The sequence below is a fragment of the Hippoglossus stenolepis genome, chromosome 1, assembly GCF_022539355.2.
Source record: "Hippoglossus stenolepis isolate QCI-W04-F060 chromosome 1, HSTE1.2, whole genome shotgun sequence".
Taxonomy (NCBI): Eukaryota; Metazoa; Chordata; class Actinopteri; order Pleuronectiformes; family Pleuronectidae; genus Hippoglossus; species Hippoglossus stenolepis.
Window position 1 is genome coordinate 17,648,210 of NC_061483.1, and position 19,175 is coordinate 17,667,384.

A 19,175-nucleotide genomic window follows, 5' to 3' on the forward strand; every position below is an offset into this window, starting at 1 on the left:
TTCTATCATTTTGAGCTGACACAAGCTATGGCAGAGGTTTCTAGGCCCTGAAGAGGAATCAGTTTCAAGAGAATATGCCGATCTAAGAGTTATTTTTTCTGTAAATTGACATCTTACATCGTTTGACAGTAATTGGCTCTGACAGAAGAGGATCCCCATGACACTGCCCAAAATACTCATTATGGTTTAGGTTTTTTTTTCAACCAGAGGATCAGCCATTTAAAAGCAAAACTTTATTTATAATTGTTTTTTTAAATCAATGAAAGAGATCCTGGAACCATTGCAGTGTCTAATAGGCCTTGCAAAAATCTCAGTAGTTAAAATGTGAACGTAACCAGGAGTTTTTAATATGAGTAAAGTCAAAACTCTGAAAATGTATTTAGTGTATGATGACGTGTACTGTATTGTTTGATTTTACACACTGACAATACTGAGCTAACAATTTCTTACATCTGGCTGCTAACTCCGACTCATAACACCAGTTATTGTTGTTGCGGTTATTGGGGTGTGAAGTTTATCTTAAAGCGTGTTGCAAATATTCCTGCAAAATACACCAGAGTTACAAGGTGCAGTTCCAGGAGCGCCGTGGCAATGGCAGAGATGTCATTCCCCCTATTGCAAGTCAAAAATTATTTTAAGACTTTATTTGAAAACTTTTAAAATCTTTCCTTTTGTTACTTTACTTATGCTCTGAACTTTTTCCCACCTGAGCCGCAGATTCCTCGCTGGAGGAGCTCAGACCTTCTGACTGTTTCAGTCCGTGTCCAGGGTAATGAGTGTAAAGACCGAGGGTGAACATGTCTCTGCCTTCGGGGTTTCACGGCTTTGCAACATCAGCCCGGGGATCTCGGGCTGCGCTGAATCCCAGATAAGCAGGTCAGCACCTCGCCTGGCAGCTCTATCACCATCAGTGTACGAGCGTGTGTGTGAATCAGGGCGCATTTCAAAGCTAAATAAACATTTACTTACTTAATTAAAGGCTGGAAATTCAAAGCAATGACTAAATGAAGGGAAGTAGACTTTGTCACATGCGAGGAGATGAAATGCAGACGGAATGACGGGTTTAACTTACTTCTGCAGATGGGTCTGTGGTCACTCCAGGCAGCCAGGGTGTCAGTGACTCGCTGACAGGTGATACTTTTAGATCCTTGCAGTACGTAGCTGTCATCACAGCTGAACTGGACACTGGAGCCAATTCTAGATAGGGAGACACAACGGAAACAACACTTGTCAAAAGTAGTAATACGGTTTGATTTGAAGAAACACAGCAGGAATTGTTGCTATTTTTACGAGAGAAGTGCGTACTTCCAGGGAATGATCATAATTTAGGAATGATGAACAATTGATGTAGTGGCTTTAAGATCCTTGCAAAAATAAATAATCTAATTAGGATCTATAATTCTTCTCTTTCTGTAAAACACTGTTGGTTTTTCCACTTTTGCCTTCCCTCTGTTCCTTGCTCTCCTTTCTCCACTCATCATTCCTTCTCTGCCTTTTCCCCCCATCACTTGTTCTGATCACTCTTGTTTTCTCATTTCCTCCGACACCCTGCTGTCTAATACGTGCGAGGGACATTCAGCCATCTAAGTGGAAGTCTGCATGGTGCTTTGTCTGTGAGGCTTAATGTCTCCTTCTCGCTGAGACACACCGCAGTCTACCACCTGGCCGAACATTCACCACGTCGGGCTCTGGTTGTTGGCTGGCTCCACCCTGTTGTTAAAGCACTGCGGAGTTGTACAGCCGGGCCAAATCTCTCTGTTAGTGCCTTTGTCACGGAGACTTTACAGTTCCTGCCACTTTGGCGATGCTGATGACACCGAGTCCAGCCGCACACTGTGAAACTTTGTTGTTATTGCTACTTCCTTCGGAAACCGCCCAAACCTTTCCATCACAGTTGTGTGTGTGTGTGGTTGTTTGTGGATCAAAACTGCCGTGATAAATGATGTAGCAGCCATCTTGCACATCTGCAGTGAAACTCTGAGGTTTTCTCCCCCGTCTACATTTCCTCTCCATTTCTCCTGTTTTACTTCACCCCACCACAGTTCCGTTCAAGCTCCTGCATCTCAGTGCCCAATATCCCCGATATTTAGATTCAAACCTGTAACACACACCAAGCACATCTATGCCAACATGCATGCAGAAAAACACACAATCACATACACACACACACGTAGATAATGACCTATCACTAACTCAGACAATTCTGCTGACGGCCGTGCAGAGCTTGTGTCAGTCCGAGTTGTAGAAACTGGAGATTGAATTGAATTAATAGTAATAATTTAAATAATTTTTGGGCTTGAAAGTAGGTGCAAAAAAAATCCCTTTCAAGATATTTTCAAGTCAAACATAAGAACAATTTAGCTTCCGTTACTGCTAATGCTAAGTGGAGGAGTCCAGGGACAAGTGATTGTTATATAATTGCTCATTCCGGATTATATAAAGTGATGTCTCCCTTTCTACTGATTATATGACAGACACCAACAATTGAACCATTTAATCTCCAAGTCCACAAAGTACTCATTTAACGGCAAAGATCCCACTTGTGAAAGACTCTTTGTGCTCCTACATTAGCACGGCCCCTTGTAAACCCAACAGTCTGGACAGGAGAGCCACTGAGGATGTTTTAAACAAAGATATGACCAGAAAGTGAATGATCCATATCTGCAGTTTTAAACCTGCAGTTCTGAACTGAAAGTCTCAAACCGAACTGCACCACTTGCTGACAAATTAAGTAATGGCTGCAGCAGTTTAGAACCACAGATGTAGAGAGGTTCGCGCAAGGCAAGGAAAGTAATAGCTGCTGCAATTTCAGAAATTGTCCCACCTGTGGTGAACAGTTCCCCATTTGGAGAATTTGAAGGACTGCAAATGTGAAGTCGTGAGTTTTCGTCAGTAAAATGTGATGTTTTACAGCTAAAGCCTGCCCTGTAAAAACAAGCCCCCATCTGCACAGGAATTATCTATGGTAATACAGAAACAACAAAACACTTCAGTCCCCATGAAAACGGTGGAGAGCTCTGGTAAGGATGTTCCAGGCTCTGTGCAGAACAGGGGCGGACTGGCACTCACTGTCAGTGGGATGGCCATGAGTGGAGAAGAGAGGAGAACTAAAACACACTGTATGTGACTAATATATAATCTGAAGTCAAAATGTCCGTAACCGCTAACTAATCTGGACAAACTGAGGAGTCTGAGGAGTCATGAACACTAAATCAGGGGGGGGGGCAACTTTATTCTGTGCCGTTTGAATATGCCAATCACGTTTATTTGATTCACCCAGTCACAATTTCCTGATTCAGGACAGATGGATCACACTCTGGAAAAATAGGTTTAGTTTTTGGAGCTGCCTTCAGGTGCAGTCAAAAAACCCAAACACTACACAGAGGACAGTTTGTCCATTTACTAAAGTGGCACTAGATTGTGCGTGGCACATGTAGAAAAAATATAATTAAATAATGATATCTATTATTATTTGTATTATTATTATACCATGGCTTGTTTTTTTCCTATTGTGACACGTTCTTTAATATTCGGAAAAACTCTCAACACTAAGTGGCTCAGAGCAGGTGAGTTTCGGGATATAAGTTTAAAAAATGAACTTACTGGAAGGTAGAGCCCATCCTCTTGCCATATTCTGGAACTCCGGGATCTGGACAAACATCACCAGCAAGGCCACTTTGACTTACTGGGGGAAAAAAAGAAACACATTGTGAGATATCTTGAAGTTATTTCAGCACATCCTGTAATTGTTGGAGGCATCATCGTATTCGTCTGACAGGTAAATCATTAAACTAGTTTTCATACCACGTTTTTCAGTAAAATGAGCCCAGCAGGGGGAACATCACTCTCGTTACCGTGACCACAAGCATGTGGGTATTTAAAAAAAAAATGTGATGACAGCTAAGTGGTTCAGCTAAACTGGGATAACGTCAAATGTGAGAAGTAACCCCCAACTGGTGTTGTGGATTCACAAAATGAGACACGCTCTCAGCCTTTGAATGTTGAAATCTCTCTTCAGATCTATTGAAGGCCCCAATATGAAAACAAGGCCTTTTCCTTTAGTATTTATTTTACTGACAGCTTGATTAATAATAATACATTCGCCTCACAAGGTTCTCAACAAAAAGCAGCAATGAGCATCTGCACCAATGTCATCACGATCATCCTTTTGCAATTTGTCTGTCTATAAAGTCTATTCACACAACATTTTAAGTATCCACCATTTTTCTCTCACTGATCTGCCAAAAGAAAACAGGCCCTTTGTCTTCACCCACAAAAGGAAGAACTGAGAGAGAAGTAATTTGATCTAACAGCACACAGACAAAATCCTGGAAACTAAATACAACTTTGAGCATCATATATTTTTTTTTTTTGGCAGCCCATTGAATCTTTTATAGCAGGAAAAGTAAATTGACAATCGTTTCATTTTATTCCAGCGTCCAAACAGGATAGTAGGGTGACTCAGTTTTTGAAACAAACACAAAGATGCTTGTATTACAACACAGTCAATAGTTCCACAGAGCAGTTCTTGCTTAAGTAAAAGAGCACAGTATTGCAGAGGATTTTTCAAGTTGAATATATAGATTTTGAGAGCTATAGTTATTTATAAAGAGCAAACTATTGTACTTCAAACCTACTCTATGACGCATCTCTATAAAGGATACTCAGAGAGCGCACACCTCTGCAGAGGCCCAACAGTCCCTTTCAAATCCATCCAGCAGTTCACTTACTATCTTAAGTACTATCTTACTAACTTAAGATTTCTTTTTTAATCAAGAATATCTTTTAAGGAAATGAAAAGAAAGTCCTCGAAACCGAAACCTGATCCGTATCACAACCAACATTTACTTGGTTTTTCCCAGTCCCATAACACATCCTTCCACCAAGTTTGGTGGTAATCTCTCTTATAGTTTTTGAGTAAAACTGCTAAATAACAGACAAAGAAACATAACCTCCTGGTGAAGAACATTTTAACCCAAATATATAAAAAAATAATGCCTTCCCGTACAGTTTGACTTTTCAGAATGTTGATTAGTACTTTTAATCAGCATCTATTGCAAACTTTATTATTGCAAGGTCATAATGCTCTAACACAAAACTCACACACATCCGCAGTCACACATACCAAACAGTGAATGAATAACAGTGTCTGAAATCCCTTTACAGCATAATACTAGTATATGCAAAATTGTGCAAAACGAAATGAAAATTAATTAAAACCTTTAAAAATAAATTGTGGAAGAGATATAATAATTTGCATAAAATTACAACGGTGAAACAACTGTTGTGGCGGAAATAAAAACAAACACCTGCAGAGATTTAGAAAAGACTTTTCAGCCTCCCATTCCCTCCTGTCTCTCTCATCTATCTGCATGATCTGCACTGTTCCTTAAAAAAAGCACAAAAGCTTTGAAAAGAAAAAGAAAAGAAAATGTTTCCGTCCAGCTCATATTCTGGATCCTGCATTGGTTTCATACTTGGTTGTGGCTGGAAGCCTCTGCTGCATGCCTGAAACATAATGTAAATGTAAATGAGAAGAGAAAATGACATGAACCGGTCTACACTCGGTCTGTCATAATGGAAATCTGTGGGTGAATAATGATGGTTAGCAAAGGAAAAATATAGAAAAAGGGAATGGAGTGAGAGGATAAATATACAAGAAAGAAAATGAGAAAAAAAAACTAAACGATAAGATAATAAAATAAACAAAATCCAGGAGGGTTATAGAATCCGACCTAGAGAGAGAGAGAAAATCGGACTGATTAACACCTCTCTGTCTTCCTGTCCATCTCTCTCTCTCTCTCTCTCCTCTCGTCCTTTAGTTCTGTCCTCCCCTGCTTGCTCTCAAAGCTTTTCCTCTCTCACATGCATTAGCCGCAATTTACAAAGACAAGCCGAAGTTTTGTGCATCCTGGCATAAAAGATGGATGAGTGATTTGCTGCGTTTGTGTGACGGTGTTCTGTGTGTGCTGAGGGTTTGTGAGTACTCACACACACACACACAAACACTCTGAATACATGTTTGTGCGAGATGTGATGCAAACAGAACCAGCTGTCTTTCTGCTTTGCTGTGTTTTTGATGTTCTGTCCAAAAAAATCGGCACACAAACACGCTGTAAAACACACTTCCTCTGTAGCGCGCTCTCATCCCCTTTCTCTCTAACTCGTGTTCAAATGATTTTCATTGGCATCCAACATAAAGGTTCGTATTTGCTGAAAGAGATCCAGCTCATGCAAACAACATGAGATTGTTATAAGAAAAAAAGAGCTGCCAAATATCCCTGCTGGGCTGATGTCAAAAATCCTCAAGCCGACTTAATCCCATATTTGCACTTAAAAGACCATTCAACATTTAAACACAAGCTTATGATGCAAACACGTCATTTCCATATCATCAAAGTGTTCCCAGCAAACCTTTCATCTCCAAAAAGTCCACCTCCTTTTCTTTAAGGAATCTGTAAAAAGTGATTCATTTTCTTGTTGCTGCTTGTTTCTGATATGTGTAATGGAGTCCACTTCACATCAGCCACCCTGAGGATAGAGTTTCAACTCACCCCAAAGAGTAAGTTAGGGAACCAACTGACCGGTAAGTAAAGACTATTCAACATGGGGCATGAAGAGAGAGGTGATGTCTCGGGCACAGCAGTGGAAAGTGAGTGAGTTCAATAAATCAAGTAATGGAAGTTTGTCTGAATCTTTCTGTGGTTGCATGTTCTCTCTAGCCGTTTCCAGACATGACCTCCAGGTAAAATGTGGAGAATTGGCTACGGAGTTTACCCGCAGTCTGTCTTTCACACATGCCCAGCACAGCGGGAGGTTCTCTGCACAGACGCGTTAACAACTGCATCCAATCCTTCGCATTATTCAGGCCAGAGCTGGAGCAGCCGACTGCAGCAGACAGAGGCAGGAAGTGATGTATTAACTCCACTGTCGAGTTCATGTGATCGTGTTTACATCAGCCCGACACCGTCGTCGGCTCTGATCACCACAAACTCTCTTGACATCTTCGTGGATGTCTTCTACGTGTGTGTGTACGCTTTTTCCCAGGGAGATATTTTTAATTTTGTTTGCATCTGTGGCGTGTTAGAAGCGTGATCAAATGACTCTGCAGTGATCGCCAGTGATTGAAACGTGACACCAGGGTGAATGCAGTAATTTGGCAGAGTAGGTGAGAGAGTGCCTCAGTTTTTTCTGCCTTTGTGATGTGGAACGTGACTTATGGGGAAAACCCCCCCCAGAAAGACATACTCTTCTTCTGGCAATGGAAAAGGAGTCAATCGCCTTTTTTTAGCGGGTTTACCCATGTTTTAAAAAAATCTGCTTACATCAGCTAATTTTGCCACATGTCGATGACCCCACCTCTCGCCCACTCTCTGCTGGGATTGGCTACAGATCCTCAAAAGGCTGAGTGGCATAGATGGATGGATGTTCTTCTCTTTTTTCATAGAAACATATAAATACCGATCAGCCATAACAGCAGGACGAGAAGCTGATCTATATATGCTTCACTCCCTATTTACCTGCTAATAACCCGAGCCTGGTCATACGTCATTGGAATTTTCAACATGTCGTGAGCAAATCAAAACATGTAGTGTGCAAAACGACATGGAGATCTAATCAAACCTCCAGGGAGTAATTGGGAAAAAATAGCTTTTGCGTGAAATTGAAATGGTGAAACAACCGTTGTGGAGAAAATGAAACCCGGCACGTGCAGAGAATTACTGAAGAGTACTCCTGTAACATCTAATGCACTTTGAAATGACACTGTCAGCGTGGCTTTACTTTAACTACATGTTTATCATTAAGGTGATTGTTTGCAATGATGCTGGAGTGGATTGCATGATGTAAAAAGGTGTGTTGGTCTCCTGTTGTGCTAACACCGTTTTAAACATGAGGGGAGAAGAACGTGAGAAACACATCTCAATGAAACCCAGTGTAGTATAACACCACCACTGCTCCACCTCAGCCGTCTGCAACATAAAATCCAGCGCAAGCTTTAATGCACCACAAATAATTTGTCCATACAGATTTTTTTGCATAACGTGTAATTAATTTGATAAACGGAACATTACATTTGACTTCCTCTATCTATTGTTGTTTACTTGAAACAGTACCGCAGGAATGTATCAGTTTGTAAAGTCTGGTGTCTCCTTTTAAATCCTCATATTGCAATTTCAATGTTTATCTGTTTTGTTTGATTAATTGACCTACTCTGTTTGTTTAAAATGATTGCATGAATACAGCATGAAATTAGAAAATGTGTCTATTAATAATTCAGCATATTAAAGTTTAGAAAAATTGATTCAAGTAAAAACAGCCCAGTTAGTAGTTTACTTACTCTGCTTAAGTAAGGAGGACTTCATGGTTCTACAGTAACTATATAATCCAGTTGTCTTTAGCATTAGCAGTTTTACAAATTAAACATAATAAATCCCAACATTCACAGGCATGGATAGACTATCAAATAATGGATATTCAATTGTGGGAAAACAATATTTCCCTTTTCTTAGTTTACAAACTAAGTCTTAAACAGTGTGTGTATGACAGTATATAGAACTAGTATTGTCATCATTGCTGCATCATTGATGCTGAACTGGTTACCCAGAAGGCTACTAGAAAAACTACATTTGAAGAGTTTTACATTAAAAGAGTTACAAGTTTAACTCCTTTAACTGTGCAATATTCATTTCAATCAAGTTTACTGTATATATTATTTTTCCATTTATACGTGTCTATATATCCTTACGTTTATTCTGTTTTATTATTGTTACTGGTGTCTATTTATAGATGTCCTCCTATATTGACTGTCCTCCTTGCTAGGGGGGACAAATAGTCTACATAGATGCAGACATATGCCAGTGTTGATTGGATACAACTTTAATAAAGTATTAAGAACAAGGTGAACCTCATGTAACAGTGACATATGGGTTATTTACTTTATGTGTGGTTGCAGGTTGTTTTGTGTCTCCCCTTCTGTTAGTTTTGTTTTGGTTCTTGTAAGAGACTGTTGTTGAAGTTCCCAAGAGAAGGAGTTACAAACCACTGGCTCAGGGAATTGGAGGAAAGTGGTAAACCGCTGGCTTAGAGAGCAACGTGAAGACGGATAAACACAGAAGACATTTGCATTTAGAATGCAAAGCCATGTGGCACAGAAGTTTAGTTTTTATAACAGCTGACAGATTAGCCATTAAAAAAACAGAAACTGTGGTCACTGAGACAATGAAAGAGTGGGTGGGAGGAGAGAGGCAGAGGCACGGAGAGCGTAGGGGAGTATGTTTGTTTGTGTGTGTGAAAATGTGTGTATGTGTGTGAGTGCAAACGTGTGTAATCAGCTGATGTGTGTTTCAGGTAAGAGCTTTTGAGGTGCTCTTCAGGTGCATGCTGGATGAGGAGAGAAATGTGTGTGGAGTGCAATGTGTTGACATGCTCTGGTCCGCTCTCCCCTGCTCTTCGCGCCGCCTTTTATCCACTCCGTCCTCTCTCTCTCTCTCTCTCTCTCTCTCTCTCTCTCTCTCTCTCCCTCTCTCTCTCTCTCTCTCTCTCTCTCTCTCTCTCTCTCTCTCTCTCTCTCTCTCTCTCTCTCTCTCTCTCTCTCTCTCTCTCTCTCTCTCTCTCTCTCTCTCTCTCTCTCTCTCTCTCTCCTCCAACTTCTCATACGGGTCAATCAAGCCGAGCGCTGAAGTCCACAGCCGCGTATCCCCGCCTCGTTCTGCTGAACCCACAAGACTCTCCGCATGAACAAGAAAACGGTTTTGATGCTGAGCCGGGGCCATGTGTGATGTGATGAAACCCATTATAGCATATTATTCTGACGGTATAGCGGACTGCATCACCGTGAGGTTTTTTCCCAAAACTATTTAGCCGTGCTACTGAACCGTCTTGTAATTGTAACTTTCAAGTGGTGGGATCACTTTCGTTTAAGGGGAGCCCACGTCTCGCACCACCTTTGCCCGGCCATCCTGAAGAAAACACTGATTATAAATCACACTTTCACAATGATGATTCATTGTAGTTCCTGGTCGTTGTCTTTGGAGGAAAACTCCTTAATCACAATCTTTCAGCCTCTCTGTAATTATGACACATCCACAGCGGTAAGCTAATGTTAGTGCGGAGAGAGGACAACTACCAGAAGATGGGTTTCTTCAATTTGATCCATTTTACATGGTTCTACTTCATATCTGTGTGTTTGAATGGACCGTGATGTTTTTGCCTGTATACATTCTGTATACATCTGTCTTCAGTATCACATACTGCAGGATTTAATCAATAGTCAATTTGAGAATTATTCATAAACAGACTCAAACTGAATTAAACTTATTCTCATGTGTGTCTGTCTATTAGCCTGTGCTTTAATATAGGCTAGAGGCTGTTGCAGATAGTCCTTTAGATTATGATTCATAAGCACACCATTCTCCAGACAGGTAAAAGTCATTATCATAAGTCTCTACTTCTCTGTAATGATTGTATATTACATAAAGACTGCACATGCTCCGCCATACAGCTATAATATCACCACTGGGAGTCATACAGTGCACAGGAATGTTGCTTAGAGACTGATTTGGGACTGAAAGTGGACGATGGCTTTGCTTTTCTTTAATGTTTTAATGATCCTGGTTCACATCCTGATGGCCTCACTGTGCTGTGTTCGGATAATCTCCCTGAACCCTCAATCCAGAGCCCACATTTACTCAGTTTTGGTCACCAAGAAAGGAAAAAAAGGCTGGCATGTTTTTAATGAGCATTGGTCCCGTGGTGAGAGAGTAAATTTCTCATTTAGGTCCGGAGTTTAAAGAGATTAAGGGATCCCTGGACAACACGGTTAACAGTCATTATCATCATTCTTTAGCTCCACATAATGATTACAGATAACAAAGCTAGTTCTGTACAGTGCAGCACTAATTTTACAAGGGGGATCGGCACTTTTGAGAGTCTTTAAGCCCATGTGCAAAAACCACTGGTGATTACTGTACTTAAACATCATGATAAAATGCGGAGCCCCTGAGGCAAAGGTGTAATACAAGTCATAATTGAACGACTGCAGCCGGCTTTACTGCTGGCAGAGTTAGGCTCAGATTTTTCTTTTAAGTTCATTTACAGTCAGTCCCAAAAGTACAAGACTCTTGGAGACCCCAGATCCTACTGTGTGTTTATGGTACAACCATAACAAAATCACATCGCTAAGGATGTAACATAATTTATTTGTAAAACATTTACATGACAGTTACTCCACAGCAAGATGTTTTTTGTTTGCTGGCCCTTCTCGTAACAAGCAAATGCATTAGATCTGAACTCTGCAGGCCATCTTAAAGGTGATGCTCCCATGTGGAAACCATTTTGTATACGAATGTGTTTGTGCTTATGTGTAAATCTAATTGCGTGCATGGGAAGTGTAAGCAGGTGCGAGCAAAGAAAGAGTGTGTGTGGGATCTGAACTCTTCACCGAGCTCCTCTTCCTCCTCACATGTTCATGCATACTCTCAAACATACACAATGCATATACTAATTTTAATTTTAAATGCAAGGACAAATGAAGAGGCACACAAGCAAGAATTATTTTCTTCCCAACATCCACACACATACACACAAAAACACCACACTAATGTTAATTGCACCGGTACGCGCTTGGCTGAGCGTGTAAATCGGCAGAATTATTGATGAGGGTTTTATTATGAAATGCAAAGGAATGGATGAGGTATGAGCTGGAGCTTCTGTGATAATTAAAAAGCTCCGTCAGATGATCCCGGCGCTGATCTCGAAGAATCTCCAAGCTTCCGAGACATATGTCAGCCAGAGATATTTATCGTATTTATCATTACATTCATTGTTTTATTGCCTTGTAGTCAATGTGGTGTTTAAGTACAATTGGATTCCCATTAGCTGCCACTGAGGGTGAGAAACATTTTTTCCTGAGGTCCAGATAAAAACACTCTGTGCCTCACACCTCCCATGTGGATCACCTGATAAAATACTACACACACAGAGAAAATCCTCCGCAGCTCACGATTTGACTTGAGGAGCTTCTCCGCCACAGTTTCCCTTCTGAACTTGACTGATGTGTTCTAATCCCTGTAGCTATCGAGAGATGATTCACCGTATTTGAAGTTATGACAAAGCTGAAGCTGAGTAAATACTCAAATGTGTAAACATAGCCACTAGAGGTTTCTTTTAATTGCCCATGATTCCCAGATAAACCATGGAAACTGACACCTATTGTGCACATTACTTGAAAGCAGCGCAACAAACTAATGGTGTGTTCGGTATTAATCATCTCGAGACCTTTGCTGGAAAAAAACTTTTTTAATTAATTGTGTTGTTTTTGACTATAAAACTTGAGACACTTCTCTTCAGATATCACTGTCACTGTGACTTCACATCTCAGTGCTGTATAACAGTTTGATTTCAAATAGAATATGTATAGCTTTAAAAATTAAAAACCAACCAATGTACAGTAATTTGAAATCTGTTTGCTTTCCTGCTAAAGACGCATCATTTCCGACTACACCTTTAATAAAAAAATAATAAATGTTGCACTTATATGGCACTTACATGTAGAAGTTGTGGCTTTTTTGAAGCAAATTGTACTTTGATTCTTGTTGTTCTGGGTTTGAACCCTCATGGTTGGATGCACTTATTGTAAGTCGCTTTGGATAAAAGCGTCAGCTAAATGAAATCTAATGTAATGTAATGAGTTAAAGTAATCAGACAATGCTGTTTACACAACAGTGTCATTGACAGACTATCGTCTTTTTTTTACTATCGATGGAGCTAATGAAAGTTACAAGTTGTTGCTAAAATCTTTTTGCCCATTAACAGCACATTAACTTATATAATGATTATCCTTAACATGTTGTCATGCTTAGTATTCTAATGTGAAAAGTACACAAAGTGGCTTCCGTCATGTCAAAGACTGCACGGAGAAACACATTACAGCACCTGGTATTAAAATCCCATTGAACTGACGCGTGTGTGTGTGGTCTGTTTGATATGGGATCATTAATCAAGTCAAGAGCTGAACATGTGATAAGGTGACAGGAGAGTGAAAGGTGAAGAGATATAAATTAAAGAAACACTTAAACCTTATTAAACCATTGATCATCATTGATGTTCATAATGGATTGGAGATTTTTTTTCTACTGGTTTCCTTTATGTCTCAGAGATGCGCTGCCACTGGTTTACACATTAATGCCTCCACCTGATGGAGTCTCGTACTGGAATCTTGGCTGCACCTCCAAAAGGAATGAATAAGATGCAGTGGGCACGTTTCCAGCTCTGGCCGACGGGAGTCACCACGCCAACCCTCCAGACACCACTTAGCTTTTGAAAACGTGGAAAGTTAAAACATAATAAACAGCTGAAATGGGTAATACAAAAGACTTATCCAGTGGGAAGCACCAGCGACAGCCAGCAGAAAGTGAGTCAGTGTACTGCAGTGGGTCTATTATGGGCTGTAGTCAGATTCTCATCTGCACACGCGTACAGGGTGGTGCACTGTGTGTGTGTGTGGAGAAATGGGGTTTCAAGCTTATTGCAAAGTTAAAATGATATAAACTATCACAATAGACACATGCTATTCTCTGCTTTCTACATTCAGACTTGATGGCTGCACATGGGACTGACACAGTAACATGATTACGGAGCAGAAGATCACGAGCTGGGCCGGTCAGTCCTGTTTCCAAATGAACAACAGCACAGTGTCTGAGGGGAGCCCAGACTTTAAACAACACTCCTCTGAGTCTTAACTAAAAATGCCCTTTATAAGCTTCACAGCGTGTGCGTTATTAGCTTTTCCACATTCTTGAGTGAAGAAAAACAACTTGAGTTGACACTGTGACACGAGCGCTCATGCGATGAAATAGTACATTTTGCTTCCCTGCTCTTTTTGCTAGACGTGCTTATTGGGAAGTTACTGCAAAAAGATACATTCGGGGGCTTCGTGGGTTGGTTTGCAATGCACGTATTTGTGAAAACAGGTTAGATGTTGACTGTTAGGCAAAAAAAAGTGTATTTTAAAAGCATACTTTTTTTTTACGTGATGTCTATATGAGAAACTATCCACAAACAGCAGCAGTTTACTTACAGACAGCATTTTTGTGACTGGAGTCTTTGCTGGGCATCATCTTCACCCCTCTGGACTTCAGCTCTATTGCTTTCTTAACTGCAGAAAGAAAAATAAAGTCATTAAATTTTAATACATTATTAGACCTTGTTTACTGTACACCTTTTTCCTTAAGCGCTCGTTATTATTTCCAGAGTTTCAATCCAGCTTCACACTTCACACACAAACCAAGACAAATGCAACAGTGGCAGAGGAAAACATTTGAACAGGGAACAGTAGAACAGACTGAAAGACAGAAGTGGGGGCAATAGGAAAGAGGAGGAGGAGAAGGGAGCAGCATTCAAATGTATCCCCATCTCTTTAATCCAAAGGAGCAACATTGCAGAGAATAACAGAAAAATCGGTGCTACGACCGAACTACATTTTCAATGTGAAACTTCCACTGTGACTTGGCATGAAAAACACATTTCTCTCCTTCTCAAGAGTCTCAAGAGTGACAGAGACGAGAGTCAGAAAAGAGAGTCGGCATTGGGGTTGAATGAAAAACGACACGGCGGCTGAGAGCCACAGATACAGACGCGCTCGCCGTGTTTTGTGTTGGAAGCAGCCAATTAAATCTGAGCCGCCACGTGGAAACTAATATGCACCTTAATATACCAATCAAGCCATACTACCAGTCAATTATAGACAGGAGAGGACAAGCAAGTCCAGTCCGGTGATTTCAGACTTCCGTTCCAAATAAATGCTAATCATAATTACAGCAAATGCCAATTGTGAGGTTGGGCATGTGTGCTTTCATCCACATGCACATTTAACCTATAAATACGATCATGTATTTAGTTAGGTCTGATGTTTTTTTTTTATCATTATCTGTATTCCTTTATTTATTCTGTACTGGGTATTACCCAAATCCCCCATGGGGATCAATAAAAGCTTTTATGTCTTTGTGTTTTTTGTGTGTAGATATATTTGTGATGGCCTCTGTGTTGCTATTCCCATCACAAACAAACACAAACACACACACACACACACACACACACACACACACACACACACACACATTGGTTAACACAAACACTAGTATTCACACTATAGGTGTTAAAGTGTTAGTGTGAAATACCTTGGTACTGTGCACTGAATCCTTTTCTTCTATGGTTGCTGTCTGAGGTGAAATGTATCCGAAGCCAGTTCTTGTTTGAAATCACTGGAGAGGGCAGGGTCGTACCCGTCAACCTGGAAGCAAGCAAATAAATAAAAAAACATGTAATGAGATTCACATTTTACACACATCTGCAGTGTTACAGCATTTCCACAGAGAGTTTGGTTTGATCAACTTTTCGCTCCATAGTCTACTTATTCTATTCTATGGAGAATACAGCAGAGAAACACAAGGCAAATGGGAAAGAGAAGGTGATGTGACAAAGTCAAGTTGTTGTTATTAAATCCACAGTCTCCACGTTTACAGTAAGACGGGGATGTGTGTGTATTTATTCTGAATGGTCCACACTGGTCATCAATATTACGCTGAAGGAGATATTATAGCTCCTCCAGAATTGGAGGTCGAGTACGTGCACTTTGTAGATGGAAGAAGAGCTTTATAAGGTATTTTTATTTAATGTTGAAAAATCAAAGTCTCCAACAAAAATGCACTTGTGGGGAAAATGCTTTAGAAAATTGCTGCCGTGTAATTAGGGATTGCAGCTTTATGGACCGCAGCATGACCAACGGCTCTCGTGAAAAATGTTGAGAAATGTTGAGAAATGATGAGTCACATTTAATTGTAAGCGCAGTATGTCATACAATGCACAGCGCAGCAATGAGACTGTGATTCATATGACTTCATCTCAGGGCCTGTACATTGTAAAAGATACCACGATGTAAAGCAGAACTTTCTAGGGGATGATTTTGATGTCACTCTGCTTTGTGTGGCTGTTATTTACAGAGGTTTTAGTTGAAAGGCAGTTTGTTCCACTGGCTACAGACATGTGGGCGTGGGAAATGAATGAAGGATATTACCCCTCTGCATAATGATCACCACTGACCAAAGGCAGGTTTTATGCAGTTGTACTGGATGATGTTTGTCTCCTGTGCCAAACTGGGTTGAGCTGCAGGAATAGTCAGCAAATCTTTGCTGAAAAAGCTCTTTTTTGTTTTACTTGTCTATGCATCAAATTGTTTGGTTTCCTTTTACATCATAATATGTATGATTTATGAATCTGGACTCATAATACAATGAGTGACTGAAGCAAGCTGTGTTTTACATTTATTAATAACTAGTGCGGTGGATGTTCTCAACCTGCCTGTTTGGATTTGGCTGATTGCTTGGCCTGAGGTAATGATGGTTGCAGCTTTCCTTCTAAAAGTAGTAAAGACAGGACAAGTAAAGACCAGCTGCTGGACTCGGTCTGTAGAACCCTGAACTGGACAATCGGTTGTCGTTGTTGTCGTCCTTATTGACAACGTCACTGACTTTGAGGAGTCCCAGCCGTCTCTGCTACAGAGCGCTGGTTGCCTGTTAATTCAAAGTATGCCAACATTGAATGTATCGTTCGCCAAATCGCACACTTAATTCAACACTACACTTTCTTTGGCCCTTAACAATACACGTGCCAAGCGTGAAGCCGATTAAGAAGAATGGATTTCGATATATTCAAACCACATACAGACAGAGGTTTCGGGAAAGAGAGGATAGAAAAGGATCAAAACAAAGCATTGGAGGATAAGGGGAAGAGAGACGTGGTAAAGCAGTAGAGGTGTAAGGACATGGAGATAAAAAGAAAAGACAGAAATATTCCCATATTCAAAAACTGTTTCTAAAGCATCGCCACTGAGACAATGAGTTGGTTGCCGATGGTGAATATTACATCACCGTCTTACATCTCTTGCATTTCGTTACCAAAATAAACCACGGCAGTGGTAAAAAAAAGATCTATATACTTTATTAAAAAAAAAGTAAATGATGTAAGAAACTGCCTGGAAGCCAATGTTCTACGATCCTCCCTGGAGCAAGGGGAGGAGTGGAACTGCCCTTTAATAATGCCGCAGGTATACTAGGCAGATTGAGACCCACAGCGAGGGAGGGGAAACGCCGATAAGGAAAAAGGGCAGAAACAAAGTATGAGCGGTGGTATAAAATATGAAGCACGCTTGTTAGAGGACCTTATTGAGTGCTTATTATAGGAGACACAAAGTTCTGCCTCTTTGAATACAGTTGGGAAAGATATCAAATCTAATCAAAAGGAAGAGACTGAACGAGACAGCTCGTGAAAATCAGAGCGAAGGAAAATGAAAAATGTCAGATGAGACAAAAGCTCTGACAATGTCCCTGCCCAAAGGCACTCTAACTCTACAGTACGCACAGTGAATTGACTACAGTAGAGCGATATGTTATCTCTCAACGAGGCAACCAGTGGTCTGTCTCAGTTAGTGTGGTTAAATATAAATGTGTGCTAGTCTGACTTGACAACATGACATATGAGAGATAAAACCAGAGCAAAAACTACAGGAGTTTTAGTTTTTTTTTTAAAGGCGCTGTATAATTTATACATTTTCTACCCTGACACACAACAGACAGTTCATACCCTGGACCACATCCTGTAATAAATGGTGTAGGGAGTTGTTTCAGACACAGTTAATGTTCTGCACTTCACCTATATGACCTCAGTTTGTAGTGGGGCGAGTGAAATTGATGTTGCGACTCCTACAGGCACCAGCAAAGCATCATATCATTGGATTTTAAGACCAGTAATTCTGTTCTAGACTTCAGTGCACTTTTCTCCTGATTGCATTGGCATGAGTGTGATTCTATCTCAGCCATATTCGTTGACCCCGTTCAATAAGTCTAGCGACAAAAAGAATATGAGTGTAATGAAACAGAGGAAACAGTTATTTAAGAAGTTGTCACTGGACTTTGCAGTTTTGTCTCCAACTGAAATCAGTCTAATTAAACTGGAAGTCAATAAAGTAAATCAAATAATTAAATAATTAATACATTTCTATAATGAAGTCAATGAGAGTGCACTAACAGTGGTAGAATCAGTTCAGAATTATATCTATAGATAAATGACAACACATTCATATTGTAGGTATAATCTTAAATCATATTACAATACAGTCAGAGCATATGTAAATTATTCAATTCATATTTGCATGTATGGATGTTTAACTAAATCAGATAAATAATGTCATATGCATAAGAGAGCTAAAAGGTAGGGAAATACGAAAAGTGTAGAGAGAGATGGATAAAAAAAAAATCTGTGAGATATGCTGCACCTACTCCATTATTCATAGTGAATGGCCAGCTGCCTGACATCAGAATGAGGGCGAGACAAGGGGTCAGAGGAGGAGGACAGAGGGATGGGACTGAACTTTAAGGAAGGAGGGGAAGGAAGAAGGAGAAAACAACAAAAAAAAGAGGAGAGACTGGCAAAGGTTTGAAAGAAGTTTAGCAGGTGAGAAGGAAACAGGCTGCAGCACAGAGGTTAGAGGGAGACAGAGAAGACGAGGAGAGGGGAGACAGATAACGAGGGACAGAGAACAGGCACAAACAGGGGCTGATGGGTGAGGACCATAGGAAAGGAGGCGAGGACGAGCAATCTGCTTAAATGAATCGGGAGGGAGACAGTGTAACCGTCTCCCTCCCGGAGTGGTTCGAAGTAAGAAAAGGTGATAAAAAGAGGTAAAGCGTAGATGAGGTTAGACATTACAGATACCAGATTGCAGAGGATGGAGATAAATGAGAGAGCAAGTGAAGCTGGAAAGAGAGTGATGGGAGAAAGGAGAAGGAGGGGATGGAGAAGGAGGGTAGTCGCACATGACAAAAGAATGGATGAAGATAAAAGAAAGAGTAACGTAGCGTAGGGGAGACAGAGAGGAAAGGATGCAGGACTAAAAAAAGAGAGAGAAGAGGAGATGAGAGGAAAAGAGAGGAGCTGATAAACAAACCCAGGAGGAGTAGACAATAAAAGAAAAACAGCAGGAACAAAGAGCAGGAGAGACTTATTTCTGTGCTTACTTTAGCACTTCTCTATTATTAGACCACACGCTCTTTGGTGATCCATTAACATCACAACACAGACGTAACTTTCTACTGTCTGGGCGCCGTTGTCTTGGCCTCTGT

General features: G+C 40.5%; 1 protein-coding gene across 1 annotated transcript in view; it reads right to left on the minus strand.

Moving 5' to 3' along the window:
- Positions 1 to 19,175, minus strand: part of LOC118113214 (CUB and sushi domain-containing protein 1) — a 292,387-nt gene that overhangs the window by 163,864 nt on the left and 109,348 nt on the right. Inside the window, exons 10-13 of the mRNA XM_047340219.1 lie at positions 15,177 to 15,289; positions 14,078 to 14,155; positions 3,604 to 3,685; positions 1,073 to 1,197 (exon numbers count right to left, since the gene is read on the minus strand). Coding sequence (XP_047196175.1) covers positions 1,073 to 1,197; positions 3,604 to 3,685; positions 14,078 to 14,155; positions 15,177 to 15,289 — 398 coding nt within the window. The remainder of the gene's footprint in view (positions 1 to 1,072; positions 1,198 to 3,603; positions 3,686 to 14,077; positions 14,156 to 15,176; positions 15,290 to 19,175) is intronic.